The sequence below is a fragment of the Trichoderma aggressivum genome (genome assembly GCF_033847375.1).
Source record: "Trichoderma aggressivum f. europaeum strain CBS 100526 chromosome Unknown scaffold_042, whole genome shotgun sequence".
NCBI lineage: Eukaryota > Fungi > Ascomycota > Sordariomycetes > Hypocreales > Hypocreaceae > Trichoderma > Trichoderma aggressivum.
Genome location: NW_026946408.1, coordinates 3,371 through 31,334, shown reverse-complemented (window position 1 = coordinate 31,334; position 27,964 = coordinate 3,371). Strand labels below are relative to the sequence as shown.

The window sequence follows — 27,964 nt, the reverse complement described above, 5'->3', positions numbered from 1 at the left end:
ATATCTGTTCCGTTTCATTAAGTATCTTCTCAAGGGATCATCTTTCCGTTTCTAGTGGTGTCATGTACACGCTGTTACGTGCCGTGCCGGAATCTGTTTATGCGCACCACCGAGCAGCAATTGTACCTGCAAGTAGATTGCCTTGGCTAAGCCGTGGAGGTGGACGGACTAGTACAAAGGTAGCGCAGGGCGACGTGCTTTGTAAATCGGCCGAGGCAGCGCGATTCACGTTTTACCAAGATTGAGGTGTGCTGAATGCCGCTGATCAGCTTCCTAATTGCAACATTTAGATGAGGCCATCTCGAATCTGCCGACGCACACATTCTGCCTGCCTGCGAGAGTTGGAAAGGGACCTAGGACCGACTATATCAGCCGCAGGCACCAAACGTAACGAGCAACGAAACGGGGTGTGGCCTCGCCGAGCTGCTAACGGAGTTGAACCAAGGTTGTAACATGCCTGCGTTCGCTCTGCCGGTTTGACCCTACTGTCCGATCATAGAGCAAGCTGCGGCCCCTTTGCCGATTCTCATCTGCAAACCATTTCTTCCCGCACTGGTGGTGTATGCGCTCTGAGCTTGAATGCCCTGGCCCGGCGCCCATTTGCGTAGCTCACAGCTTGATCTCGACCCTCGTGCCGGGAGGAGGTTGTTCGCCTCCTCCTACCATCACCCCTCCCTGTCCATCGGACAATCCCTCGATCTCTCGCATCCTGCCATTTCAGCGACATCACCCGCATCATGGACGTCGAAGGACCTTCTGGCGACAGCACGTCGCAAGCGAGCCCGCAGCAATCGCAGCCGCAATCCAAGTCGTCTCCGCTGCCCTCGGCTGCCGCGAGCGCCGCCGCCGCCGCCGCTGCCGCCGCCAACCAGATGAGCTTTAGAAGGTATGATGGCCGTGATTTTGGTGACAAGGGCAAATTTCTAACCCTTGTGGTGTTTCTAGACAACGAGCGTCACGAGCATGCGAGGTATGTATTGTCTTGCAGGTCGCATAATCCTCACTTCTCCATGAGCCGAGGCATCCCAGCGGGGCCGCTGACCACTTGGCTATTGGCATTCTACATGGACTCCTGCTAACTAACCACTCGATAGACATGCCACGCTCGAAAAGTATGTTCGACAAAGCTTGCGCTATTCTCCATGGGTGCTCTTGCATGCTAACCCGATGGCCTCCAGGTTCGATGTGACGCAGCTAGTCTGGGGGTGCCATGTACCAACTGCGTCGCCTTTCAGATAGAATGCCGCATCCCAACGCCGAAGCGCAAGAAGACCCAGGCCTCTGGGGCGCAAGCAGGCAAGGATTCCGACAGGTATGTCCCCGTGTCAAGCTTCGCTGCTCTCTGCTCGCGCTCCCCTCATACTGACCACAATCCGTCTTTCTTCTCTAGCGACCGCGGCGAGAATACTGATGAGCCGTCACGGCAGACCCCTCTCAGCTCCGCCGCTGCCTCGTACTCTCCAAGATCTTCGGCCCCTACCGTATCACACACTGCTGATGGGACCCCTCCGACGTCTCTTACAGAAGCTCAGGCTAGGAAAGAGGAGGTTGATAATGGTACATATCTGAACTTGGTGATGAAGCCAAAGTTCACACGAGCCCCCATCACTGATGCCGGTCGTGTTGCATACCTCGGCGAATCGTCGAATCTCACTCTCCTCGTCCACGATCGCCAGGGTTCTGCGGATGTCGTTCACTATCCGCTACCCGAGAATGTGAGGGGGTCGCGAGCGAGGTTGACCGAGCTCGATAACGTTGAGATCGACATCCTTCACCAACGAGGTGCCTTTCTACTGCCTCCAAGGTCACTATGTGACGAGCTGATTGACGCCTACTTCCAATGGGTCCATCCCATTGTCCCCGTCATCAACCGCACTCGCTTCATGCGACAATACCGGGATCCTAAGAATCCGCCGTCGCTCCTCCTCCTCCAGGCCGTCCTTCTGGCCGGTTCTAGAGTCTGCCAGAACGCCCAGCTCATGGACGCAAATGGCTCAACTACCCCGGCTGCCCTGACTTTCTATAAACGGGCTAAAGCTTTGTACGATGCCAACTACGAAGACGACCGCGTCACCATTGTACAGTCCCTCCTTCTGATGGGATGGTACTGGGAAGGGCCTGAAGATGTCACCAAAAACGTCTTCTACTGGAGCCGAGTCGCGACTATTGTTGCTCAGGGCTCGGGGATGCATCGATCTGTTGAACGGTCGCAGCTGAGCAAGTCTGATAAGCGGCTCTGGAAGCGCATCTGGTGGACGCTGTTTACGCGCGACCGATCAGTCGCGGTTGCTCTTGGTCGCCCAGTTCACATTAATCTTGATGACTCGGACGTTGAAATGTTGACTGAGGATGATTTCAATGAAGATGAATCTGACCGAGCGAGCGAGTTCCCGCCAGACCCCATCCATGTGCAGTTCTTCCTCCAGTACGTCAAGCTCTGTGAAATCATGGGGCTTGTCCTGTCGCAGCAGTATTCGGTCGCCTCCAAGGGAAGGCAACGGAACGCCATCGACCTTACGCACAGCGACATGGCTTTGGCTGATTGGCTTCAGAACTGCCCCAAGATTGTCTACTGGGAAATGCCTCGCCATCATTTCTGGTCCGCACTCCTTCATTCCAACTACTATACGACTCTGTGTCTCCTGCATCGAGCCCATATGCCGCCAAGCGGCTCGCCTCGGTTCCCCAACGATACTCCATATCCATCAAGAAACATTGCCTTCCAAGCGGCGGCTATGATTACCTCCATAGTTGAGAACCTGGCGGCGCATAACCAGCTTCGTTATTGCCCAGCCTTCATAGTGTATAGTCTTTTCTCCGCCCTCATCATGCACGTCTATCAAATGCGCTCCCCCGTGCCATCTATACAGCAGGTGACGCAGGACAGGCTGCGCAGATGCATGCAGGCAATGAAGGAGGTCTCTCGCGTCTGGCTCGTGGGGAAAATGGTCTACACCCTGTTCGAGTCCATCCTTGGCAACAAGGTGCTTGAAGAGCGGCTACAGAAAGCGGGAGGAAAGCGACATCGGAAGATGCAGCAAACAGTTGACCAGCTCGAGCAGCTCAACAGGCAAGATGCATCCAAGCGGAAATACGACGACATGGCCATCGACTTTACGAGCAATACTCCAACCCCGCAAGAGTCGTACGAAAGATCTCGGCCGCAAACCCCCAGTGCGACCAAGAATGACAACAATGTCGGCCAGCGCTCGTCTGCAGCATCTCCAACCGTTCGCCAGACCGGCACGGATACTTTCATGGGTGGTACCAACTCGCGACCTCAGACGAGACCTGCAACGCCATTCAACCCTTCATTTTCCGTCCCGGCAACCCCCCCTGACTTATACTTGGTCACCCGCAACTCGCCAAACATCTCGCAATCTCTATGGGAGAATTTCCAGCCCGATCAGCTTTTCCCCGAAAGCTCAAGCATGCCGGCTTTCCCCAGTCTCTCGCCTCCTCAAACACACCAGACTCTGGATCAGAACGCGATGAATCAAATGCCCGGAGGCAGTATAGCGGCGGGTATACAGGCCAGCCAGTACAGAGGTTCCGGCCAAGGGGCTGGCATCGTGCCGATGTCTGGATTCCAAGGGCAGTCTAATTTGTGGCAGCCTGGCTTCGACGGCGGACTGCAGGACGGCCAAAGCCCTGATAGCTGGGGTACGAGCTCTGCACAGGGACAACCTGCGCCGACAACCCTTAATGTAGAAGATTGGTAAGCTTGTGTGGCGGGAGAGTATTTGCTTGTATTTGCAGCTAACGATTCGATAGGTTTCAATTCTTTGGCATCAACGGAGATATGAGCAGCATAAATCTGGACATACCTTTGAGCTAGAGAATCATCCCAACACGGTGGCGCCCCCCTGAGATTGTCAAAGCTATTTACAGTCTTCAGATATGATGGTAGGCAAACTGGAAAGCGTGCTTCTATCGATGCAAGCGTGCATAAAGGGCTGGTCGACCTACAAGAGACTACGTGGTGTACTGAAGGAAACTTTGAGGTTTTTTTTTTATGGAAATCCAAGATTCGGCTGGCTCTCTACATGTTTGCTCCTCATGTATTCATCATCTGTAATAACAAAATACTTGGCGTGGCCAGCTCTCCATATAACTGGACTCTCAAAAAGCCTTGGTGAAGTTCTCATAGACACATATATTAGCCGTAATTTATATTGTATATCCTTAAAAGTTCCATCAGGGTGCTATATCACTGTTTGATCAATACCAGAGGTGCGAGGAGGACTATCTTGAGATGGTGATTGGAGTTCCGCGACGTATACGCTAGCCGACATGAAAGATTACTCCGGCAACTGAGAGCAAGGGAAAGAAGACAGAAAAAGCAGTAGGAAATCAAAATAAGGGCTGTTACTCCAAGTCGTGAAGTAGCCTCGGCGTCTAATCCTGGGGCTCAATAAACGTTTCGTCAATATCTCCGTACGCATCATTAGCTGGTACATGGTTAGATCCTTTTTGACGTTGCTGGAGCACATCTATCAAATATTGATCACCTGGATGCTTGGCAAAGTCATCAGTCCTGATCCCGCGGAATTGGGCTGGATCAACTGGTCTCTTGGAGGGGCCATCGCGGCCGTGCTGTCGCATATATTCACGCACGGGCGCCATCGCGGCATCGCGGCAGGCCTCTTTGATGTCGCTCCCCGACATACCAGCGGTGATTTTCGACACATGATCCAAGTCAAAACTGTCGGCATCCACTTTGGCGTCCTTGAGAATCAGCTGCAGGATTCGGCGCCTTTGTTCCAGATTCGGTAGCGTTATGGGAAACTTCTTGGGCATTCGTCGGAGAATCGCTTCGTCAATGTCGTGCATACGATTAGTGGCACCAAGTACAACAATCTGTGCTGGAACGCCGGAAGAATTGCTCGATGTCAGTCCGTCCCACAAAGTCATGAATCTTCCATGTTGTCAGTGCTCATTGCATCAATGTAGCGGTGTCGCCTACTAGGTATTTGAGAGAATACTTACTCGGCTTTGACCATGCCGCTGGCCTCATGTTCGCCGCTCCTTCGCGTGCCCAAGACGGCATCTATTTCATCGATGAACACAATGGCGGGTTGCATCTTGCGAGCCAAGGAGAAGACGGCTCGAACGATCTTGTTGGAGTCGCCATACCACTTCTCGGTAAGTGTTGATATATGAAGGTTAATGAAGGACGCGCCGCTCTCCTTGGCCAAAGCCTTCGCCAGCATCGTCTTGCCGCAGCCAGGTGGTCCGTAAAGCAGAACCCCAGACGGTGCGGATAACAGCGAAGCGGCGTGCTGATAGAGATGTGGCATCGTCAATGGATAAATGACGGATTCTTTCAGCTCTTCTATAATCAAATCCAGGCCGCCAATGTCTATTCAGGTTTCACCTCGAGTCAATGGTAGATCCCCCGAGAAGATTTGGTGGCCAAAACTCACCATCAAAGCCGACGTGTATATCATCGGGCGCGACCATTTCAAGCGCTATTAGGTTCTCATACTCATTCAGAACCAGCTCTTCGACTCGTGAGCCTCCTCGCGCCCCGTCCGTCCCATGATCTCCAATGCCATCAATATGTCGTCTCCGACTTAGGCGGTCAAGATGGGCTTTCGCTTGACGCTTGGCCTGTTCGTGCTTCTCTTTATCGGGGTCTACCAGGTTGCTCAGGATCGGATTCAAAAACGTGCGAGCAACGTAGAGACCAGCGGTCATCTGGAACAATCTGTCAGTACAATGGCAAACCGAGACGCAGGGTAAGTTACCATGCCAGCAAACAGGACAATGTCCAGAGCGACATCTCCTAACTTTCGACGCTCGCCCATTCCGAGGATCCAGCGCAGCCACGAGGCTGTGCGGTTGGGCATTGGGAGAGGCTGATGAATTCGGGAGTTTTAACGGCAAGAACCGCGTGCCGAGGAGTTCGAAAGGGTATGATGTAATGATTCAGCATATGATTTAGGCTAAAGTAGACTAGCGTCGAAGTTTAGAAAAAAAAATATATATATGGCAAAAAAAACATTGTCTTAAATAATTACTAATTTAATACATAATATAATAATATTATATACTTGAAGTAATACTTTATACTTATTTATTATTTAATTATTACAGTATTTTATATTAAAGGTAAGTAAAATGTAATTAAATTTTGATATATATATTGATATCTTACAATTATCTATATAATGTATATTAATTATAAGGCATAAAGCGATAGTGGTTGGAGTAACGCTTATTATATAAACATCTATGCCACATTATTCAGTATGAATTACTGCTTTTCTTCCAACTCATCCACATCCCCTTCTAAAAAAGTACCGAAATTCATTAATGACCATGGCTCCGAAGAAGAGTGTAAAATGACGAGCCATGCAGCTACTACATTAACCAAGTAATGGAGCATGTATGCATGTGAAACGCCGTAAATTGCAGCACAAAGCGCCGTGCCAAAAAGAAGCCCGCTGGTAATATGGCGAAATCCAGATGTCACTTGTGGAACCATCTTGCCTGTTGTCAAATTTTCCACCAGTAATATAAATGGCATTATAGACAACACATTGTGATGAGAAGAAAACGGTGTGAGCCAGTGAACGGCGAGGTTTCGAACCCAGACCGCCAGTATAGGCAAATTGATGGGGAGAACCCACATCATTAGCAGAAGAATAGAGTGCGAATAGTGATAATAGTTGGAGTTGGCCGTTGAAGGTGTGACAACGTATATGCGAAGAGCGCGAACAACGGTGAGAATCTGTACAAGGCAAGCGACCAAGTACGCGAATTGGTACGGAATGAAGGTGGATACCAGAAATAACAGGATGATCGTCGAGATCACCCTTCGCCGAGGAGTAGATGGTGCAAACATCGGTGATGGGCTCAGCAGATTATTGCCGTTGATTGCAGGAATTGCCGTGAATACGGCATATGCGACTCCAAGAATTCTTGTCAGAGCAAGAAGAATGCAATGCAAGACAGTGCAGACGCCGATACATACAATGCCAATAAAAGGCACAAGATAGATGAAGAAGGGGTCGTCGGTACCAATGAGAAGGTCGTTCTTATGAAAGCTGATGTTCGAAGAAAGATTTGGATTCGCCTGGTTGTTGTCCACAAGCGTGGCGAGAAAAGTCGTCACTCCACTGGGGGAAATAGACAATAGAGTTAGACAAGAAAGTAGAAGCGGAATTGACTGTCGCATGGACAGATCTAAGCTTTCGGAAAAGGAGATAAAGGTGCCCGTCGTGTCGTAAACGTTGAACTGCTTCCGAATCACCAACGTAACGATGAGTAGAGGAAAAGCTGCAAAAACTGTACGATATCGCATATACAGTTTGCCGAGACTTCCTAATACATCCACATAAATGTCGACTTCCAAGGGCCCTTCACACGTCGGATCAGACCATATCCCAAAAGCTAGGCCCTCGGCACTGGGTGGCGTTAATGGAGGCGGCATGTATGGGGCAACACCATGGAAGCTTATCCCAGTCGCCACGGCATTGACGAAGTATTTCGATTCGTAGGGCCTTTGAATATATTGGCGGATTAGTGGCGCAAACAGCTGTTGATTTCCAACGCATTGCTGATTTTTTATCACCATGTCGAAGGCTATCAGGCTTGATTTGAGGGCCGGAATGTTGATATTCATGGCAATAGGGCGACCGGCGGGCAGCCGGAATGATAGACCAAATGTGAGAAGACGAGCGAGGCTAATGTCTTCCTTCTTTTGAAAGGATGAGTGATCACTAAATTCTGCAACAGCAAAGCCTTGACTGATTTGCGTTGCTCTATCGATGACGGCAACAAACTGATGATCGGAGAGATGCTCAGCATCATATTGTAGATATGAAAAGGGATATATTTGGGATTCTCCGTCCAGGTAGAAAGGGGCCTGAATCTTTGTTGTCGAAGCTGGAAGCAGAACCGTGTCAGATGCGGCATCCTTACATGCCAACTTCGTCGGTGTAGTACCGTTCCTCGATAGATCTATCGTAGAGGAGAAGAACGAATTGACACTCGTGTGTTGAACGGGAGAAACGCTGCACAAGAGGACTTGCAGCTGGTTGCTATAGATAGGTGCGCTAAGTTGAGCATCAGTCAACAAAGTAAAGCGTTTTGGCTCAGGCGATCCATTTGGTGGCACGGGAAGGAGATAGGCCTTGGGCGTACCCTCAGAACCTAGCTGTGAGAGGATTAGTCGGCCCCCGGTTGGCACTACCGTACTAGACGCGTCGTCCAATGTAAGGAGGATCGTCGGCTCATTTAGAGACAGAGTCCTCTCAGCAATCGTTTCCAACCCAGTCAAAAGTCGCTTCTTAAAGACTCTCATCCGTTGTGCTCGGGGTTTCGTTTGAGAGGCTCGGTGAACGTCAATGATACTATACAAAGTTTGGGCCAGCACCTTTCGAAATTGGTCGCACCAGAGAATCGCCTGATGGTCCATGCTTGTCCATACCGTTGGTATTCCCGATGTAAAAACAGTGAATCCATGAGTTTCGGGCACAAGCGACTCAATGCTGGCATAGTCGGACGGCACAACAGTATCCAAGTTTCCACCAGCGATTGATACCAGAGTGACATGCCACAGCGGATTGTTGCTGGCCCACTTTTGGGTATATGCACGCCGCCAATAGTCATTGATTTCATCATAGATTTGAACGATCCGGCCGTCGAATGTAACTGGAGGGCGTGCATGCGGTGCTGACATTGTAATGATGGTATTGATCGAATTCTCCTGGTAGTTTGGTTGAACCAACATTGCCCTTGCGACAACTCCTCCCATCGAATGCCCAAGAATTAGGACGGATGTAGGATCGGGTAGATGCGAATCTCGGGAGGCTCTCTGTGGCTCAGAGTAGAGCGAAAGAATGTATCGGACGGCTTCGTTGAGATATTCAGCTTGGTCAAGTAAGGTCTGGCCGTGGAATGCAGTGATGTCTTCATTAAAGTCGACGGTGAAGAAATCAAGAGTCCTGATGCCAGAATCTAGCTGGTTGCTGTCATGCTGAAGATACTCATGGAAGTAATTGGCAGTCTCTGCAGCAATTGGCCGGACTTGCTTGTAGCTTCCAGCATTACCTGGGATGAAGAGGACCGGGATTCCGCGCAACTTGTTGCCATGATGTGAGCTTTCTTATGTCCGTTTTCCGAGAAGGGGGATATGAAACCAACCTGACCGCCATCGATTCCCTGCTCGCGATAGAGATATAGGGAGTATTTGCTTGCAAAACGGGTGTGCTCAGTATCGAATTCGGAGAAATGAATGTAGGAAGGTCGCATATACGACATTCGACATCCTTTGGGCTCAATTTGGCGGGTCGTGAGCGACCGAAAGATAGCGAACAGGAGGCCAACACCAGCCGTGGCAACAAAAAAGGACAGAACCGACATGAACCAAAGACTGCGATTGCGCGCCCCCGAGCTTGCTAGGGGCGGCTGTTTGGTCGTGGTCATACTGGGCGACGAAGTAGGGAGCGATAATGGTGGAAAGGATGCGACTGCTGCATGGCTGGCAGGGTGCTGATGGCCATTCGCCTGGCTCGAATAGACGCCGCTGAGTTGCCTTGAAGTCGATGGTTGCCGGGATATTAAGCCATTGAGGCGGTGTTCTGACTCGGCATCTGGGTTTTGCAGCTCGAGGGAGGATTTACCACCGACATCAACAGACGACGAGCGCCTCGTCATGGGAAAGGTCGAAGAGAGACCTTTGGTGAGGCCGAAGCTGTGAGTGGCTATGGGTTGCTACGGCCAGAATAAGGTGATAGCACTTTGGGAAAAAGTAGTGAAATTAAAACAGAAAGTCACACGGCCGAATGCGACCCATTCCGCCGTCATCTGGTCCAATTAAAGCGAGCAGAGAGAGGCGCAGAGCACTAAGTGGATAAAATCGCGGGAAACCAGCTAGATAGAGTTGGGGGAGCATTTCGCGTCATTTTAGAAATCGATATACACACTAATGTAGAGAGAGGCTGGGTAAGGTCTAGGCCATTCATGCATTTCTCTCTATTTCCGTATCGTTCTTGAAGAAAATCAGCATAATTCACTAAACAAGCTATTATTATGTATTATTTACTACTTAATAATAATATTACAGTTGATACAAATCTTAATATAATTCTTGTTTTAATAATTATTACTACTAGGTACCAACAAGCATGTTATGCAGATTACGTGAGCCAAATTAGACTATGAAATCCGTATCCGCAAACAGCAAGGTAGGTCCCATGCTACTAAAAATGCAGTTTAAGCTCCAGCTGCTAATCGCACCGACACAGGCAGAGTCCAGGCACAAAGTGGACTACCTACTAGCACCTCGACCTGAATATCGTCAATCCGATTAGACGCCCGTGTAAACGCAAAGTCGCATACGACACTGAGCAATACACCACGAATAAAATTTCCCATGTCGAAGCTACGCGACTTCTCGCCATACCAATGCCTATCTGTATAGAGTGCCGGTATCCTGTCAAAACTCTGTGGACGCAATATTCTGGAGCTGATGATAAGTCCAATGGGCACCTGATTCGCCTCACTGTCTGCCGGAAATGTGGCCATTTCTGTGACAAATATGTAGAGCACGACTTCGTGGTGCTCTTTATCGACCTGGTCCTCATTAAACCCCAGGTACTTTGACTCGGATCGCTTCACATGGCACATATCGTCTCTAACCGAACCTCTACAGGTCTATCGCCATTTGCTGCACAACACCTTGATGCGGGATGGCGATCGCTTCGACGTATGTTAACCACCCCACCTCCCTCCTTCGCCTGCGAGATTCAACAGCATGCCCACATGCTAATATCTTCAACAGCCTTCTATCATCCGTTTGGGGGTGTTGCTCCTGCTATTCGATGTCTACTTGACCTGGGCACGTATAGAGAAACAAACCATTCCCTCGTCTAGCCCTGGCGAGAGTAGATTAGGACCGCTCGCTCAACAGCCGATTGTGATTCAGTACATGTTCTTTTGTCGGTCCTCTGTATCTTTCTCTTCATTACACCGTCGACTAACAATGCTACTGTAGTGGTCCTCTGTGCCTTGTCCACAATCGCTTTCCATCTGAGCATCCGATTTTTTACATCCTCTCACCTCTCGCCGCTGAATATTACAGGGCTAATGCCACGGTACAATCGCCCGAATTCAGTATCGACAGCCTTGCTTGTCTCGTCCTCGACCAAATTATTTCCAATCTTGATGGTCATCTGGGAATATGATGTGCCCGCTGCCGCAAGGTCCCTAGGTTGGGCTGTCGTGGCAAATAACGTAGAAGCCCTACGGATTCTACTTGATTGCAAATACTATGTTGCCTGCTTCTTAGCAATTGCCGGCGCATCTGTGCGCTGGGCTGTGGGCCAGCTGATATTGGTATCTGCTGGTCTCGGCGATGTAGACTCCATCGGTGACAGCAGCGTTGCTGCAGATGGCAAAGCTCTTTGGGCCCTAATGAAGTATATTAGGGACTGGGCTGGCCGTTTAGCTGTGGGATGAAGTGATGAAGTGATTCCTGACAACAAAATTAATGTATATTAATCGGACTAACATTGCATATACCATGTTGCTAGCTTTTTGTAACCAGCGTAAGCACAAACTTATTCGATGTCTCGACAAGACAAACCGGTCTCAAGCCACTTCAGCACCTACTTGTACACTCATAATCAATGATGGCTTGCAGGTGAGGAAGGCGACTCCCAGTGAGAAACTCGATAGCAATACAAGATGATGTGAACGAAGTAGAAACCCTAACGCCAATCTTCCCGATGCGCCTGAGGCTACGCTTGTCATAGCCAGCAATCAACTCTAGGTACTATGTCCCAGGAATTCCTCTCGCAAGTCGCTTCGTCGTGGTGCAATCAGTGGGTGGAGTTGGGCGAGGAAAGTAATTAGCCACATGAGATAGCAGCTGACGATGGCCAGAATCAAAGATGACCGCCATAAGCTATTAAACAGAAACTGTTAGCATTGGTAAAGTTCGTGATGGGGCGCAACAGACTGACACTTGATTTTCGCCTTTGGGGGATAAAAACCAGGCCGCCGCGCTCAACGCAACGATGACCACGAGGCCGATGAGAATGGAATATCTGTAGACGCACGATACATTGTGTTAGCCCGGTCTTTTCTGCATCACCGCCGGGAAGTCTCACCCTTGAGCCATTTTGCTGAATCGTGATCACAGGATAGATCCGAGGACGACTGCTTTGTTGATGGAGAACGAGTGGCACTGCAACTGACGACCTTCAAGTACGAAGCTGCACCCCAGAACACTCCTAAAGATGCTACGAGCTTAGATCGCGCACTGTAATTCTAGACACCGATCGAGGCGCGTCATCTGGTGGGTAAGCAAAAAGCGCTAACACTAAAAGAGATTTATATATGGAAAAAACCCTTCAGATTCAATTGCAGAATATTTAGATATGCATACACTAATAATAGTATAATAAAATTAGAAAAACATTAACCTTATACATAGCTTTATATTAATTGTTTTTAAGAGAATTCTTGTTATTATTATTTTTTAAAAAAAAAAACTCTTTTTTCATATACATGTTAAACATCTTGAATTCTGTTTCTTATTGCTATTTTGTTTAAATTTCCGTTTAAAGAAGTGTTTATACCTGTTTAATTACATGAACTTGGACTTGCAGCAATATGCCGCTACTCCGTTCAGTTCCAGGTGTTGAATGAAAATTGTGGGTCCTCTCTACAACCAGCTGGATTTACACTCAAAACTTCTCCCCGCGGTTCAAGAGAATAGCGAAACCAAAGTTCAGTTGCGCACTGCCTCACATTGGCTCTCAATTGACATTCGCCCAAAATGCGGCCGACGTTTCGAGCTCTCGCCAGCTACCTCGAGCCTGGTACGCCTACCGGGCTCACAGGACTATGGACTCACAAAACACCCCGATCTACTCTGTTATACCTGTACAGCACAACACTGAACAGGCTGCAATCCATACCCGAAACATCTCTATACCGCCAATCTGTCGAGGCGACGACCAAGCATCGCATGGGTCTAGTCGAAAAGATCGTTCCGCCTGGATATGAGGAGTGGACTCTAAAGGCGAAGGAACTGATGCGAAAATATCCCCACCAATTCGAGGCTGCCAGTGATCGGATCGATGGTAGTAGTGCTAGGACTTACAAGTTTGGCAATCGCGTCTTTGTTGTTGGCATTGAGCATGATGCCGGAGACGTTCGGTCGCAGGAATGGAATGGCGAGAGCCAGGTGGGCAGCAACGATCCGATCATTGACGGTGCGGAGCATCAAAACATCAACGACGAGAAGCTGCAGTGGGAGGATGAGCCCCAGCTTACAGCTGAACAGTGAGCCCAAGGCCACGATATAAATCTTCACCAGACAGCTAACAAGTGAGACAGGGTCAAGGAGCTGGAGCAACAACTAGGTGCTGGTCTCATCGAAGAGGTCATTCAGGTAGCGGAGGGCGAATTACAGCTAATTGAGACTATGGAACAGGCCCAAGTGTAAGTTATTTCGAAAGCAATACCTCTCCTTTGACATGCAAAGTACCTGTCATCGCTGACACTGGCCACAGCTGGGAAAATCTGGATGAAAAGCCAGCTCAAGGGCAATGGACATATTTTGAGCGGCAATCGTCATGAAATACGAAGCTGTATACTTTATAGTTTCTTGCTACCTAGTAAATAATTCAAAATTCCAAGACAATACACTCGTTGTATCACTATTGCCGATTACCTTGTTGAACATGACTTCAAGTCCAAATTATCATTATTTGAATATTAAATTAACTTATACTCGACTGCTATGATGGATCTAAATCACTAAGATTTTATTGAGAATATTATTTATGCTTAATAGTTAGGTAGGTAAAGTAATGATATCAAAGTAGATTTATGTTAAGGTATTCGCTTTATTCATTATTGTGGGTACAAACGCAGTGTTATTGGCCAAAAGCGCTAGGACGTATTTATCCTGTGCCGTCATTCACGCCGTTACTCTGTTCCAACATCTCTTCAGCGCTCTCATACCTACATCTGCCGGAATCAATGGCCACGATCAAACAAATCGATGGCCGCAGCGTAAGCTCTTCATATTTCACATGCAAGCATCCGGCTAATTTTTGGCTGCTAGGTCCATCAAATCCAATCCGGCCAGGTCATTGTCGACCTATGTTCTGTAGTTAAAGAGCTGGTCGAGAACAGCGTTGACTCTGGGGCAACGATCATAGGTTGGTGTGCCAATTAGCTGCAATGATGCTTGACCTGTCTCTCGACTAACTTGTAGTGAAGACGTTCGTTTCAAAAACCAAGGACTCGATTCAATTGAGGTTCAAGACAATGGATCCGGGATCTCGCCTGCAAATTATAGCTCTGTCGCTCTCAAGCACTACACATCAAAGCTCTCGTCCTACTCTGACATAGAGTCATTACGAACTTTTGGCTTTCGTGGAGAGGCTTTGGCATCCTTATGTGCCTTGTCGATTCTAACCGTGACGACGTGCCTAGAACAAGAAGCTCCCAAAGGTTCCAAACTAACCTTTCACCCGTCAGGAGAACTGGATAGCACAACCGTCGTTGCAGCCCAGCGAGGGACAACTGTCGCAGTGGAAAACTTATTCCACAATTTGCCTGTCCGACGCCGAGAACTTGACCGTAATATCAAGAGGGAATGGCACAAGGTTATAACTCTACTTAATCAGTATGCGTGCATCCTGACGAACGTGAAATTCTCCGTATCACAACAACCTACAAAAGGGAAACGAATATTACTCTTTTCCACGAAAGGCAACGCGACTACTCGTGAGAACATTATCAATATCTTTGGCGCAAAAGGTCTGGCAGCGTTGATACCTCTCGATCTTCACTTAGAACTCAAGCCCTCGGGTACTCACTCTGATGTACGAACTGGCGAGAAATCGGCTTCTAATAGTCATGATGTTCGCATCGTTGGTCATGTCTCAAAACCTGCTCATGGAGAGGGTAGACAGACCCCCGATCGACAAATGTTTTTTGTTAATGGTCGACCCTGCTCACTGCCCCAATTGGCCAAAGCCTTCAACGAAGTTTATCGATCATATAATAACTCACAGTCGCCTTTCATTTTCGCCGATGTCCAACTAGATACAATGCTGTACGACGTGAACGTCAGCCCCGATAAGCGGTCCATTCTACTGCATGACCAAAGCAACCTCCTGGATACTCTTCGTACCTCCTTGTCTGAGTTGTTTAATACCCATGAAGACAGTATATCGATTGCGACATCGACTCAGAATGTGAAACTGCAAGCTTATCATGGTAAAGGTACTAAGCCGGGACAACTCCCTCGATTTTTCGACAGGTCACCGTCTACAGCTCATACTACCACCCAGGTAGAAGACAACCTCAGTTACGAAGATAAGGACATCAGCCCCACGAGAGACAGCGAAGTGTCAGAGTCGGATGATGGATTTTCTCCGGCATCGCAACTGATGAAGACGAGGTCGCAACGTAATGAGAAGGACAAACTGCATCTAAATGACGATGCCGAATCAGTGATAAGGAGAGGCATACCATCTTCTCCAGAGAAACCCGCCCCAGAAACTCCTCGTTTGAAAACCATATTGGTGAACCACTCCCCTCTACGTGAGGAGTCATCGGCCACTTCGAGTGTCAATGCCGCCTTAAGCCAACATCAGACTTCGCATGATCCTGATTTCAACGTCCATGCACAAGTTTCCGGCTCTTCCAGTCCTGTTACCCCCGATATTTGCGTAGAGGATGCCGGCGTCAAAGATCTTCGGGAGGTAGTAACTCCTTTAAGAGACGTAAACAGCCCAGCCAAAGCTACAGATGTAGAGGATGAATCCAAATCTCTCGCATCGGAAATGCTGCGTCCCATATCGCCACAACAAGGCGAAGCAAAGAAACTCGTTCGTCCGGAAATATATGAATCAGATAGCGAGCCTGACGTTCAACGACCTACACGGATACAGCGGAATGCTAGAACCATCAACAATGATGCTTCTTCTTCTTCTTCTTCTTCCAGGCAATCTCAACATGATGAACAGTCTCTGGAGATAGAGCCCGATATTCAGCAAGCCAAACCTACACTTTTACCAACAGGCGGCAGTCCTCCGATCATAAGCGACAATACAGGAACTCTTCTCGCAGAGTCCAGAATACAGCCCCCGAAACCCATGCGACGAAAGGATATTACGGCATGTTATATACAAAGCTTACATGTAGAAACGAGAAAGCTCCGACTACTGCATAATAGGCGTCCTCGTCCTCATACTTCTCAGTCTAATTCTTCAGCGCACAACGCCTCTTCTGTGGAGCCAATCGATGCCAGCGATGCAGAATCTAGACTCCCTCTTATCATTTCAAAGGGTGATTTTTCCAAAATGAGGATTATCGGCCAGTTCAATCTTGGATTTATCATAGCCGTTAAGCCTGCCGGTCGTCTGGGCTCCGAAGGAGAGGGAAAGCATGATGAACTTTTTATCATTGACCAGCACGCATCTGATGAGAAATACAATTACGAAAGGCTCCAAAATACCACTGAGATCCAATCACAGCGCCTTGTGCATCCCAAGAGACTTCAACTGACAGCTCTTGAAGAGGAGATAATACTGGAGAATTCAGCCGCTTTAAATGCGAATGGTTTTAAAGTAGACATCGATACAACAGGGCGTTTCGCTGTGGGATCGCGATGCCAGTTGACTTCGTTACCCCTCAGCCGCGAAGTCACATTCAAACTAGAAGATTTGGAGGAATTGATATCTCTTTTAGGCGACAAATCGACCGAGTCCTCGTATATCCCTCGCCCTTCGAAGGTTCAAAAGATGTTCGCGATGAGGGCATGTCGAAGCAGCATTATGATTGGTAAAGCCATGACGAGAAGCCAGATGTATTCACTTGTTAACCACATGGGAGAGCTGGACAAGCCCTGGAATTGCCCTCATGGACGCCCGACAATACGACACTTGAGTCGACTGCAGGCATGGAGTGGAGGAAGATGGGAGCTCGATTTGCCAACTGATTCAATTACAACCTGGAACGACTATGCAAGAGAAGCAAGCTGATGACTGTTTTCACAAAAATTATTGGATGGATCCATCTCGCCATATACACGCACAAACATATATATATATTCCTAGATGTAACTCAAGCGCCTCTTCATATATCTATTGTCCAATCTCTTAGGAATGGCTGATAACGATTGGTTGTCATAATAATACCAATAGCTCGCTCACGATGATTATTTCATTTTTAGGTGAAGTTTTCGTCTCGGGTAGTTGAAGTACTCCATGAACAATTCCGCTTAGTGCATAGCGTGGTGTTTTCGGTATATTAAAGTTAGCAAAAATAGCAATTTTTCTAGATAGATTTTGCAACTACTTGCTTCCAGGGCATTTTATCATCTCGCTGTGGATTAAAATCGCGATCTGACTTCACTTTACTCACTTTACTTCACTTGCTGTTAAATTTTGCTGACAAAATTGATGTGGGGCAGAATACGTCCAACGACATTTCACTGCTTCAACACAAATTAAAACTCGTGCCATACCGCTCTGTTTTTAGCGACATTGAATCAAATCACCAGACGGGATGGCTAGCATCGATGATGTGAACTTTGAGCTCCCCAAATTACGTACTTCCTTCTCCCTAGAGGTAAGTATCAACCACATATACGCATCGCCCATGGCTAACAGAGGTACAGAATGACACCAGGTTCCTCGGCAGTGATGATAACATTGCAGGCAAGCATCCAATTCCGCTCCCAGAGCTCTATTTTACCCGCGGTTTATGAAAGATTAACCGTCCAAAAATGGATAGAATTCTTTGACGTCAAATTCTGCCCTTACCAGCCCCTAGACCATGAACCTGTCTTTGCTGCTATCAGCAAAAAGCATGTAAGTTCCACGGAAAGCTAGTCAAACAATCGCGTCACTCATCATCAGGCAATATAAGGTTATTTGTTTCCTAACGCAGTGCCTTAGATTGTTATATGCCGACTCACAAAAGACACTGGTGATGCCAATCCTTGTCATGTAATCAATGTTATAAGAGACGACGATGTATGTGACGTGTCCTCTATCACAAAGTGAATATAACTAAACTAGTCATAGGATGAGGCCGCCAGTTGTTGTTGTACTTGGACTATGGATGCCGTAAATGGCAGGCCGTATATCTGCATTGGCGGTGTTGATGCCAAGGTTAAGATATATGACGTAGTTGATGGCCGGTTGGTTGAGGTAGGCACCGCAACAGTTAGAACGCGAGATATCGGACTTGGACTGAAAGGTTTCATTTTATAGTGCTTTGTCGGCCATGGCGGGGTTCGTCTTCTCTCACCTTTTCACCTTGGGCCTCATGAACTCACCCGAAGCAAAGGACGTTAATGATTTAGCCACATCCCCCGTCAACCCATACATCATCGCTTCAGCTTCAGACGACACAAGTGTACGGATATGGAGTGTGGAAGAAAAACATAGGAGTCAACCATGTTTATGCATTCTCGCCGGAGAGGGTCACTCTTGGAATCTGCTCAGTGTGGTGAGATGCTTCACCATAACCCCATCTCAAGGCTTCTACTGATACCTCATAGGCTTTCCACGAAACTGGCCGCTATCTTCTATCAGGCGGTCACGACCAGATTATAAACCTGGTATGAAGGTGGTCTGCCCAAATTTGCTGTACAATACTGATCCATGTTACCATGCAGTGGACTATTCCTGATCTCCCCAATGAACCCATCGATACGCCCCTGCAGGTTCATTATCCTCATTTTTCAACCTCAGCGGTGCACAGCGGCATTGTCGATTGGTGAGATAATCAAACAGTAAAATATTAGAGCAGTGCTAATTGTTCTATAGTGTCTCATTTTATGGAGATCTCATCCTATCTAGAGCTTGTCACGATAACGTGATTGTCCTGTGGAAGATCGAAGGATTCTCCTCAGATGATCCTTTACCACCCCAGAGTACTGCCCCTACGCCACAGAATGTACTCCCAACAAATTACGAAGATCCTGGACGACTCACGCGGTCTGCCTTCGTTCCGTTAACATCCCCCCAGTGCCCGGTCCAGTATACACGGCTATTAGCATTCCATACTCCAAACTGCGGCCCTCAGTTCTTCATGCGCTTCAAGCTCCATCATGTGCCCAACCAGAATCCGGTGCTGGCATTTTGTAATGCAGCAGGCAACATTTTTTTCTGGGACTTGAAGCGACTGACTGCTCACCGCGATATCATGTCGTCGCTAGCCAATCATACGGACAAAAGCAAACCGATACAGCTTCCCAGTTGGCAGAAACCCGTTATCCCGCGGGCAAAAGCAGATCCGCCAAGTAAGCCTCGTGCAGCCAGCAGTGAGCAAGATTCATCAACTCCAGTATATGTAAACCATACAGATTCCCGGGAGTTCAGCCCGGAGACATTGGAATCATGGGCGACCAAGTATAGCATGGATGACACGCACGAGCCGCTTCGACACCATAAGATGGAGTCATCCTCGGCCAATTTTGTGGGCAGACAGGCATCTTGGAGTCCAGGAGGGGACTGGTGCGTCGTAGTTGGAAGCTCAAACACGGCTTTATTGCTGCAGCGCTGGGCTCCGAAATAAAGCCGCCAAGTAGGAAGGGAAGCGGACGAGGCAGTCCTCCCCAACGTCTTGCCTTGCTGCCCATAGTTGCATCCACGGGCGTCTCCTTCGTGTCCCTCTTAAAGAGAGGACAGAGTTATCATACCCAGTATTCCAAAAGGGGTAGAGAAGAAGAAGGAGGAGAAGAACTGGAATGCAAAGCCTGTAAACTTAGCAACCCAAGCCAAGCTCAAAGACTTGACACGAGTTGTGGTGCTATGACCTTGAGGTGCTAGAATTTAGTAAACTCAAGTCAATAGAGAGAAGTGACGTTATCTCTCTTAACTGTAAGAAGCTCTCGTTCTTGGAGTAAGGCAATTGGTCGACTAGTTTTTCCGTCCTCTGGTTAATATCTCGTAGGCCAGACAAGGTGCGTTGGCAAATTGCTTCTCTTTGATTTGCCCAGTCCATTTTTGCCTCATATTGCAGCCCAGAGTCCACGGCCTCAAAATCGGAGTGTCCACCAAGAGACTCATTTGTATTGGGCGACGACGACAGAACAGTATCATGACGTGTAGACACCCCATGTTGAAGTCTCGTTTCAGCCTCCAGATGAGCGATGCCCCTCAGATGCTCTGCGTAGATGGTGCTTAACTCGCAGCTAAGCAGGGCCAGCCAGAAGTCGACAGCTGAGAGCTTGTGTGGCGCTTTATGATCGTATGCGTACTGACGAATCAATACCTCAAAGTACGACTTCAATTCGCTCATGTTGCTGGAAGAACCCCACCGTGATGCCACCATTTGAATGCCATTGCTGCCAGTCAATAGTTGCTCATCAACCTCCTTCAGCTGCTCTCTCTGCCGCATCAGAATCTCCGACCCAATTGCCCAGAGGTCGTGGAGACGAATGTCGATGGCTTCAGCCCGAGGCCTCAGTTGAAGAACGATTCCAAACGCTTTCGCTGCTTTCGCGATCTCCCCTTGAGCCAGGAATTGCTCAGTCGCGCGTAAGAGGACGTCCAGATGGCCCTTGCGATCATCTTCCCGGAGCCTCGGTTTCTGTTCTTTATATTCAGACCCAGACTGGTATTTTCTCTCTTGTCTCTCGAAATCGAGCCCACGGTGTGGGAATTGTTTCACTGATGATCTTGGATTCTCATCCGCTTCTGAGACGCCAGCGACAACGAACTGAACATCGCTACGTGATTGGTTGAGACTGCGAGAATATTGAGTGTGAGATCTGCCTTCACTCTCATATGGGGTATTTTCGAGATTCATGAATGGTATTTGTCTTTTTTTTTCTCCTTTTCTCCTTGCCTTGTCATGTAGGTCTTTTACTGTGATGCCAATTGAATAAAGTTGTGGAGAATTACAAATTTCACATGGTACTAGAAAGTTGCACGCCCCATCCCATAATGAATTTCTACGCTATACATTCAAGTGACTTTCATTTTCATCCACGTTTGATATCTTATTGCACCTTATTCTATAGTTGGGTCGTGTTCAAGCCTCAGAACTAACAAGCAAGGTATATATTATGCGGCATTCATCAAACTAACGTTGAAAATCCTACTTGTATCACGCAACTAAAGCATTAGATATTCCTCAAGCCATATCACGATTTCTTCGGTAGCTGGTCTAATAAACGCCCTCAATGTCAGCCAGCTCCTTATTATAGTGCTGAAAATTTAGAGGTGCTGCCTACTTCTTGCTCAGTCTGCAGGGTCTCGAGGACTGGAGCGAGTTCACTTAGAATCTCGTATGCCTTCTTGTGGTATTCCATTTGGGCAGCAACAAGTTCGGCGAGGTTACGAAGTGGTTCAGGGGTGTCCAAAACCTATAGATGCAGGGTCATTAGCTTCCGCGGGTGTTCTGGCGCTGGGGAACAAATCCACTTACGTTCTTCATCACGCCAACCGCTTCCTCGGTCTGTGTCACGAACTCATCCTCTGCTTTCTCGATTTCTTCTTGAGCATCGGCGCTGAGCTCTGCTTCGTCGGGACGATCAGCTCGAGCGTGGCCACCGCCTAGTTTGAAGGTTGTTCCCTTTACGCGAGCTTTGACAGCATCGAGAGTCAATCTTGAATTTTCAACATTCTTTCTAGCACGTGCCGCAAAGGTAAGATTGGTATTGAGGGTCGTGTTCCATCCTGCTAGGAACCGGCTTTGAATTTGTGAATCTTGAGCAAGGCGCGCATCGCCCACTCGTTCCATGGCAAGTGCATATTTCTCTAGAGCTGTTGCCAGAGGATCTTCGCCAGCACCAGTGTGGTGCTGGTGCAGGAGCTGGCTGCTGGATAAGCTCGCACGAGAGATGGCATGGTTGAAAGTCTTCGGTTGCGGCTTCGCAGATGCTGGAGCCACGAGAGCTGCTTGGGCCTCTGCAGTAGATGTAGCCGAAGATAGAAGGCTGACCTTCTCACTCACAGTTCGGCCAAGGTCTTGAAATGTCTCCTTGATGTTGGGAGGATAGTCATAGGCTTCGTTGGTATATTGCGAACTGTTCAATTCTCCATGTTAGCAAAGCATTACCCCTCCGGGCGCGGTTTGAGCGACAGACGTCACCGCAAGCATCTTCTGGTGGGCTTGTTTCAGCGCATCGACCTTTTTCTCAAGGTCGATGTAGTCGGCAGGAAGCTCAGTCTATAGCAACAACCATCAGTGCCACATTTCCATATTGTGCGATAATCTTGGCTTTGCGAATCACATACTCGATCATCTGCTTGGCCCAACTGCTCCTTGGTAAACTGAAAGGTCCGTGACGCAAACGGAGTAATCTGCGCACTGAGATCACTGCCAAAGTGGTACATGTTAAATATTGCTTAACAGCTACTTCTGAGGGGATGACTTACGAGAAACCCTTGCTGAATTTAGAGAAATCCATCTTGAATATATTTCCCTAGTGTATATGTGAGGTGAGTGCTTATTTTGAAGTTGCGACATACACTGAAGCTTGTGATATCCCACTTCCTTGGTTTCAGAAGCATAATTAGTGTATTGCCCCACACTTTAATTTATAAGTAAAACTTAATTATTATATATATAAACCTTAATATAATAGAAAATTTTATTTATTAAAAGAAAAAATCTTAAATTATTATATATATTTATAATATATATATATATATATATTAAATTATTTATTATAAAAACTAATATATAGATTATATATAATATATAATTAAAGTTAATAAATTTATTAGTAATTATTTATTATTTACTTTTTTTATTAAATTATTATTTATAATTAAATTTATTATATTTTAGCCTTTAGTTTAAAATCTAAAATTAATTTATAACTTAACTTAATTAATTATAGTTAATTAAATTAAATTTTAAAAATTTAGGCTATAAAGTATAATTAATTAAGGTTTAAAATTAAATTTAAAATATAAATATAAAAAAGCTTAAATAATAAAGTTTAAGTATAGAGGTTATATTTATTATTAAGAGATTTAGTAAAGCTGCAATAGCTAAGTCAGAATAAAGTTTAAGTATAATATAAAATTTAAGTTTATAATTTATAATTTAATAACTTAATTAAATTAAGGAAGTTATATTATTTTATTAAGTTATAAAAAGTAATAATAATTTTATATAAAAATTATAAACTTTTATAATAATTATAAAATAAATTAATAATTAACTAAAGTTTATTATAAGTAATTATAATAATTAAAAGTAATAAAAAATTAATAGTAATTATTATAGAAATTTATAATTTTAATATTATTAATATTATAAAAAAAATTAATTAAAGTTTAAAAAATAAATAAAATAAAAAAAAGTAATTTAAATTAATTATAAAAAAATATAAATTAATTAAATTATAATTAATTAATATTTATTAAAAAAATTAATAATAATTATTTTAAGTTTAGTTTTTAAGTAATATATTTTTTTTACTTAAAAAAGAAAAAGTTTAATAAAATTATAAAAATTATATTTATTATTAAAAAGTTTAGTAAAACTATAATAATTAAGTTAAAGAAAAATTATATTTTAATTTTTAATTTAAAATCTAAAATTAATTTATAATTTAATTTAATTAATTATAATTAATAAAGTTAAATTTTAAAAATTTAAGTTATAAAATATAATTATTAATTAAGGTTTAAAATTAAACTTAAATATATATATAAACCTAAATAATAAAGTTTAAGTATAATATAAACTTTAAGCTTATAACTTATAATTTAATAACTTAATTAAACTAAATAAGTTAATTATTTTATTAAGTTATAAAAAGTAATAATAATTTTATTTAAAAATAAATTATATATATAATATTTTTAGAATTAAAAAACTATTTAATAAAATAATAAACCTTTATAATAATTATTATAAAATAAATTAATAATTAACTAAAGTTATAAATGATTATAATAATTAAAAGTAATAAAAAATTAATAATAATTAAAAAACTATTTAATAAAATAATAAACCCTTATAATAATTAAAGGTAATAATAAATTAATAATAATTATTATTATAAAAACTTATAATTTTAATATTATTAATATTATAAAGAAAATTTACTAAAGTTTAAAAAGTAAATAAGGTAAAAAAAAGTAAGTTAAATTAATTATAAAGAAATATTAATTAATTAAGCTATTATTAATTAATAATTACTAAATAAAAGTTTAATAATAATTATTTTAATTTTAGTTCTTAAGTAGTTTATTTTTTATACTTAAGAGAGTTAATAAAACTATAATAATTAAATTTAAAAAAAACTGTATTTTAGCTTTTAGTTTAAAATATAAAATTAATTTATAATTTAACTTAATTAATAATAATTAATTAAGTTAAATTTTAAATTATAAAGTATAATTAACTAAAGTTTAAAATTAAAGTTAAAATATATAAAAAAAATTATAAATTTTAAATATAATATAAGTTTTAAGTTTATAATTTATAGTTTAATAACTTAATTAAACTAAATAAGTTAATTATTTTATTAAATTATAAAAAGTAATTTTTTTTAAATATAAAAAATAAATTACCTAAAAGGAATTAATTATAAAAAAACCTTTATATTTACCTTTCTCTCCTAAATATAAAAAATAAATTACTTAAGAGCTAAGATTAAAATAATTATTATTAAACCTTTATTTAGTAATTATTAGCTAATACTTTACTAATTCTTTTACTTAGTAATAGCTTAGTTAATTTATATTTTCTTTTTTATAATTAATTTAAGTTATTTTTTTTTACTTTATTTATTCTTTAAGCTTTAGTAAACTTTTTTTATAATATTAATAATATTAAAATTATAAATTTTTATAATAGTAATTATTATTTTAGTAATAATTACTATTAGTTTTTTATTATTTTTAACTATTATAACTATTAATATATTAAACTTTAGTTAATTATTAACTTATTTTATAATAATTATTATAAGGGTTTATTACTTTTATATAAGGTATATTATTTTATTAAGTAATTTTTTATATTATATATATAATTTATTTTTAAGTAAAATTATTATTATAAAACTATAGCTATTATTAATATTATAGCTATAGTTATAGTAGTTATTTTAGTGCTCTTTAGAGCTCTATAGCTAGCCTATAGCGCTAGCTACAGCTATTTCCAATTAGCTATCCCCTATAGCCTTTTATAACCCTTTATAACCTTAATTATAACTATACTTAATTTATGATTTTATAACCTACCCTATAGCTTATAAGCAATTGCCTATTTAGGCTTAGCTTCCTACTTATTTTAATAACCACTGCTTAATTAAGCATAGCTTATTTAGTAACTATAAGCTCCTTAGCCTACAGAAGGTTACAGTACCCAAAAGCCCTATAATAGCTAACTTCCAAAAATCCCAAAACTAAATCAAATTTCGAAAGACCCACTTTTATCCCAATTTCAGGCAATTAGAATGCTAGAATCCTGCTTATATAAGCGTTTTTAGCTAATCAAATCGCTTAAAAAAGCGGGTCTCCAAGATTGTAAGGGGGGAGTCTGGCTAAATTACTCAAAATCGCTTATTTCGTCATTTATGGCAAAAGGTTACTTTTACACAAATCCTCAACAAAACACTTGTTGAATACTCAACGATTCTGCTACTACTGGAAGGAACAGGACTACATAAGTTATACCATTTGATAGCTAGGAAACAGGGCTATCTAACGGTACTAGTCTTGTACTATAATTCTGGCTGCTTGTGGAGGAAAATAAAATATAAATAGAGGAGGTTTTCCTGAGTTTTCCTATACTAGTAATCACATAGATTAAATAGTAATAATAAGCTATTTAAAGCTATTTACACCTTATTACACCTTTTTACCTTAATTACTAAACTAGTAATAAAACTAGCTACCTTGTAGTAACCTTATAGTTTTATAATTATTACTTTTTATAACTTAATAAAATAATTCTATTTAGTTTAATTAAATTATTAAATTATAGATTATAAGCTTAAAGTTAATTATATTATATTTAAATTTTATTATTTAGGCTTTTTTATATATTTTAAGTTTAGTTTTAAATCTTAATTAGTTATACTTTATAACTTAAATTTTTAAGGTTTAATTTAGTTAATTATAACTAATTAAGTTAAGCTATAAATTAATTCTGGATTTTAAACTAAAGGCTAGGGTATAGCTTTTTTTTAACTTAGCTATTATAGCTTTACTAAACTTTTTAATAATAAATATAACCTTTATATTTACTTTTAATTAATTAATTAGTTTAATTAATTATATATATATAATTATATAAATTTTACTTATTATTTTAAATTACTTTATTAGTTTTTTTAATAATTCTCTTAATTTTTTTACTTAGCTTAAGGTATTTAGTAATTTTTAATTAATTTAACTTATATTTTATTTTATTTAGCTTTAATTTTTCTTTTTTTAAAACTTTTAATTATAAATTTATAATTTTATTAATTATAAATTTAGTTATTTACTTAGTTATTTTATTATATATTTTAAATTAAAATTAAGTTATTATTAATATAATATATAATTTTATTAAATAGTTTTTTATATTATATATATAATTTATTTTTAAGTAAAATTATTACTATTTTTTATAACTTAATAAAATAATTTTATTTAGTTTAATTAAGTTATTAAATTATAATTTATAAATTTAAAATTTATATTATATTTAAATTTTATTATATAAGCTTTTTTATATATTTTAAATTTAGTTTTAACCTTTAATTAATAATTAAACTTTATAATTTAAATTTTTAAAATTTAACTTAATTAATTATAATTAATTAAATTAAATTATAAATTAATTTTAAATTTTAAACTAAAGGCTAAAGTATAATTTTTCTTTAACCTAGCTATTATAGCTTTATTAAACCTTTTATTAATAAATATAACTTTTATAATATAAAAGACTACTTAATAAAATTATATACCTTAATTACTTTTTATTAAAAAAATTAATTATTATAAAAGCTCTTAAGTAATAATTATAATTTAACTTTAACTTAAGTAAAATAACTAAGTAAATAACTAAATTTTAATAAAATTATAAACTTATAATTAAAAACTTTAAAAAAAAATAAAGTTAAGTAAAGTAAAATATAAATTAAATTAACTAAAAAGTATTAAAAACCCTAAGCTAAGTAAAAAAATTAAGAAAATTATTAAAGAAGTTAATAAAGTAACTTAAAATAATAAATAAAATTTATATAATTATATATATATAATATTTTTTATACATAGGAGAGAAGCTTTTTTATATATTTTAAATTTAATTTTAAACCTTAATTAATAATTATATTTTATAGCCTAAATTGTTAAAATTTAATTTAATTAATTATAGTTAATTAAATTAAATTATAAATTAATTTTAAATTTTAAATTAAAGGCTAAGGTATAGCTTTTCTTAAACTTAGTTATTATATTTTTATTAAACTTTTTAATAATAAATATAACTTTTATAAAATATAATTAATTAAATTTTAAAATTAAATTTAAAATATATAAAAAAGCTTAAATAATAAAGTTTAAGTATAATATAAATTTTAAATTAATAATTTATAATTTAATAACTTAATTAAATTAAATAAATCAATAATTTTATTAATTATAAAAAGTAATAATAATTTTTAAAAATATATTATATATATAATATAAAAAATTACTTAATAAAATTATATATATTTTTTCTTATTATATTTATATTAACTCTCTTAAGTATAAGAAATAAATTACCTAAAAGAAATTAATTATAAAAAAACTTTTATATATAATTATTTTATTAACTTTTTTAATAATTATCTTAATCCTTTTACTTAGCTTAAGGTTTTTAATACCCTTTAATTAATTTAGCTTATACTTTACTTTATTTAACTTTAGTTTTTCTTTTTTTAAAACTTTTAATTATAAATTTATAATTAATAAAATTATAAATTTAGTTATTTACTTAATTATTTTACTATATATTTTAGGTTAAG

The 27,964-nt window shown here is 41.2% G+C and overlaps 7 protein-coding genes across 7 annotated transcripts; 4 read left to right on the top strand and 3 right to left on the bottom strand.

Moving 5' to 3' along the window:
• Nucleotides 1-737: 737 nt before the first annotated feature.
• Triagg1_8485 (transcriptional regulator family: Fungal Specific TF) lies at nucleotides 738-3,838 on the top strand (the record flags this gene model as incomplete). The annotated part of the gene is made up of 4 exons (XM_062903336.1): nucleotides 738-970; nucleotides 1,095-1,112; nucleotides 1,199-3,718; nucleotides 3,775-3,838. The coding sequence occupies 4 exons, from the start codon at nucleotides 738-740 to the stop codon at nucleotides 3,836-3,838; spliced, it is 2,835 nt and encodes a 944-aa protein (XP_062752481.1).
• A 560-nt stretch (nucleotides 3,839-4,398) lies between these two features.
• Triagg1_8484 (uncharacterized protein) lies at nucleotides 4,399-5,852 on the bottom strand (the record flags this gene model as incomplete). Its single annotated transcript, XM_062903335.1, has 4 exons — nucleotides 4,399-4,918; nucleotides 4,990-5,362; nucleotides 5,427-5,700; nucleotides 5,751-5,852. The coding sequence occupies 4 exons, from the start codon at nucleotides 5,850-5,852 to the stop codon at nucleotides 4,399-4,401; spliced, it is 1,269 nt and encodes a 422-aa protein (XP_062752480.1).
• A 407-nt stretch (nucleotides 5,853-6,259) lies between these two features.
• Triagg1_8483 (uncharacterized protein) lies at nucleotides 6,260-10,638 on the bottom strand (the record flags this gene model as incomplete). Its single annotated transcript, XM_062903334.1, has 3 exons — nucleotides 6,260-9,091; nucleotides 9,154-9,723; nucleotides 10,288-10,638. The coding sequence occupies 3 exons, from the start codon at nucleotides 10,636-10,638 to the stop codon at nucleotides 6,260-6,262; spliced, it is 3,753 nt and encodes a 1,250-aa protein (XP_062752479.1).
• Nucleotides 10,639-12,793: 2,155 nt separating this feature from the next.
• Nucleotides 12,794-13,599, top strand: Triagg1_8482 (uncharacterized protein; the record flags this gene model as incomplete). Its single annotated transcript, XM_062903333.1, has 3 exons — nucleotides 12,794-13,302; nucleotides 13,357-13,461; nucleotides 13,533-13,599. The coding sequence occupies 3 exons, from the start codon at nucleotides 12,794-12,796 to the stop codon at nucleotides 13,597-13,599; spliced, it is 681 nt and encodes a 226-aa protein (XP_062752478.1).
• Nucleotides 13,600-14,004: 405 nt separating this feature from the next.
• Nucleotides 14,005-17,021, top strand: Triagg1_8481 (uncharacterized protein; the record flags this gene model as incomplete). The annotated part of the gene is made up of 3 exons (XM_062903332.1): nucleotides 14,005-14,037; nucleotides 14,090-14,190; nucleotides 14,243-17,021. The coding sequence occupies 3 exons, from the start codon at nucleotides 14,005-14,007 to the stop codon at nucleotides 17,019-17,021; spliced, it is 2,913 nt and encodes a 970-aa protein (XP_062752477.1).
• A 526-nt stretch (nucleotides 17,022-17,547) lies between these two features.
• Triagg1_8480 (uncharacterized protein) lies at nucleotides 17,548-19,579 on the top strand (the record flags this gene model as incomplete). Its single annotated transcript, XM_062903331.1, has 10 exons — nucleotides 17,548-17,610; nucleotides 17,700-17,852; nucleotides 17,940-18,017; nucleotides 18,069-18,184; nucleotides 18,258-18,402; nucleotides 18,548-18,607; nucleotides 18,665-18,765; nucleotides 18,816-19,291; nucleotides 19,355-19,505; nucleotides 19,549-19,579. The coding sequence occupies 10 exons, from the start codon at nucleotides 17,548-17,550 to the stop codon at nucleotides 19,577-19,579; spliced, it is 1,374 nt and encodes a 457-aa protein (XP_062752476.1).
• A 221-nt stretch (nucleotides 19,580-19,800) lies between these two features.
• Triagg1_8479 (uncharacterized protein) lies at nucleotides 19,801-22,408 on the bottom strand (the record flags this gene model as incomplete). The annotated part of the gene is made up of 6 exons (XM_062903330.1): nucleotides 19,801-20,712; nucleotides 21,230-21,361; nucleotides 21,424-22,024; nucleotides 22,085-22,167; nucleotides 22,236-22,317; nucleotides 22,377-22,408. 6 exons carry the CDS (start codon nucleotides 22,406-22,408, stop codon nucleotides 19,801-19,803), a joined length of 1,842 nt encoding a protein of 613 aa, XP_062752475.1.
• Nucleotides 22,409-27,964: the final 5,556 nt, after the last annotated feature.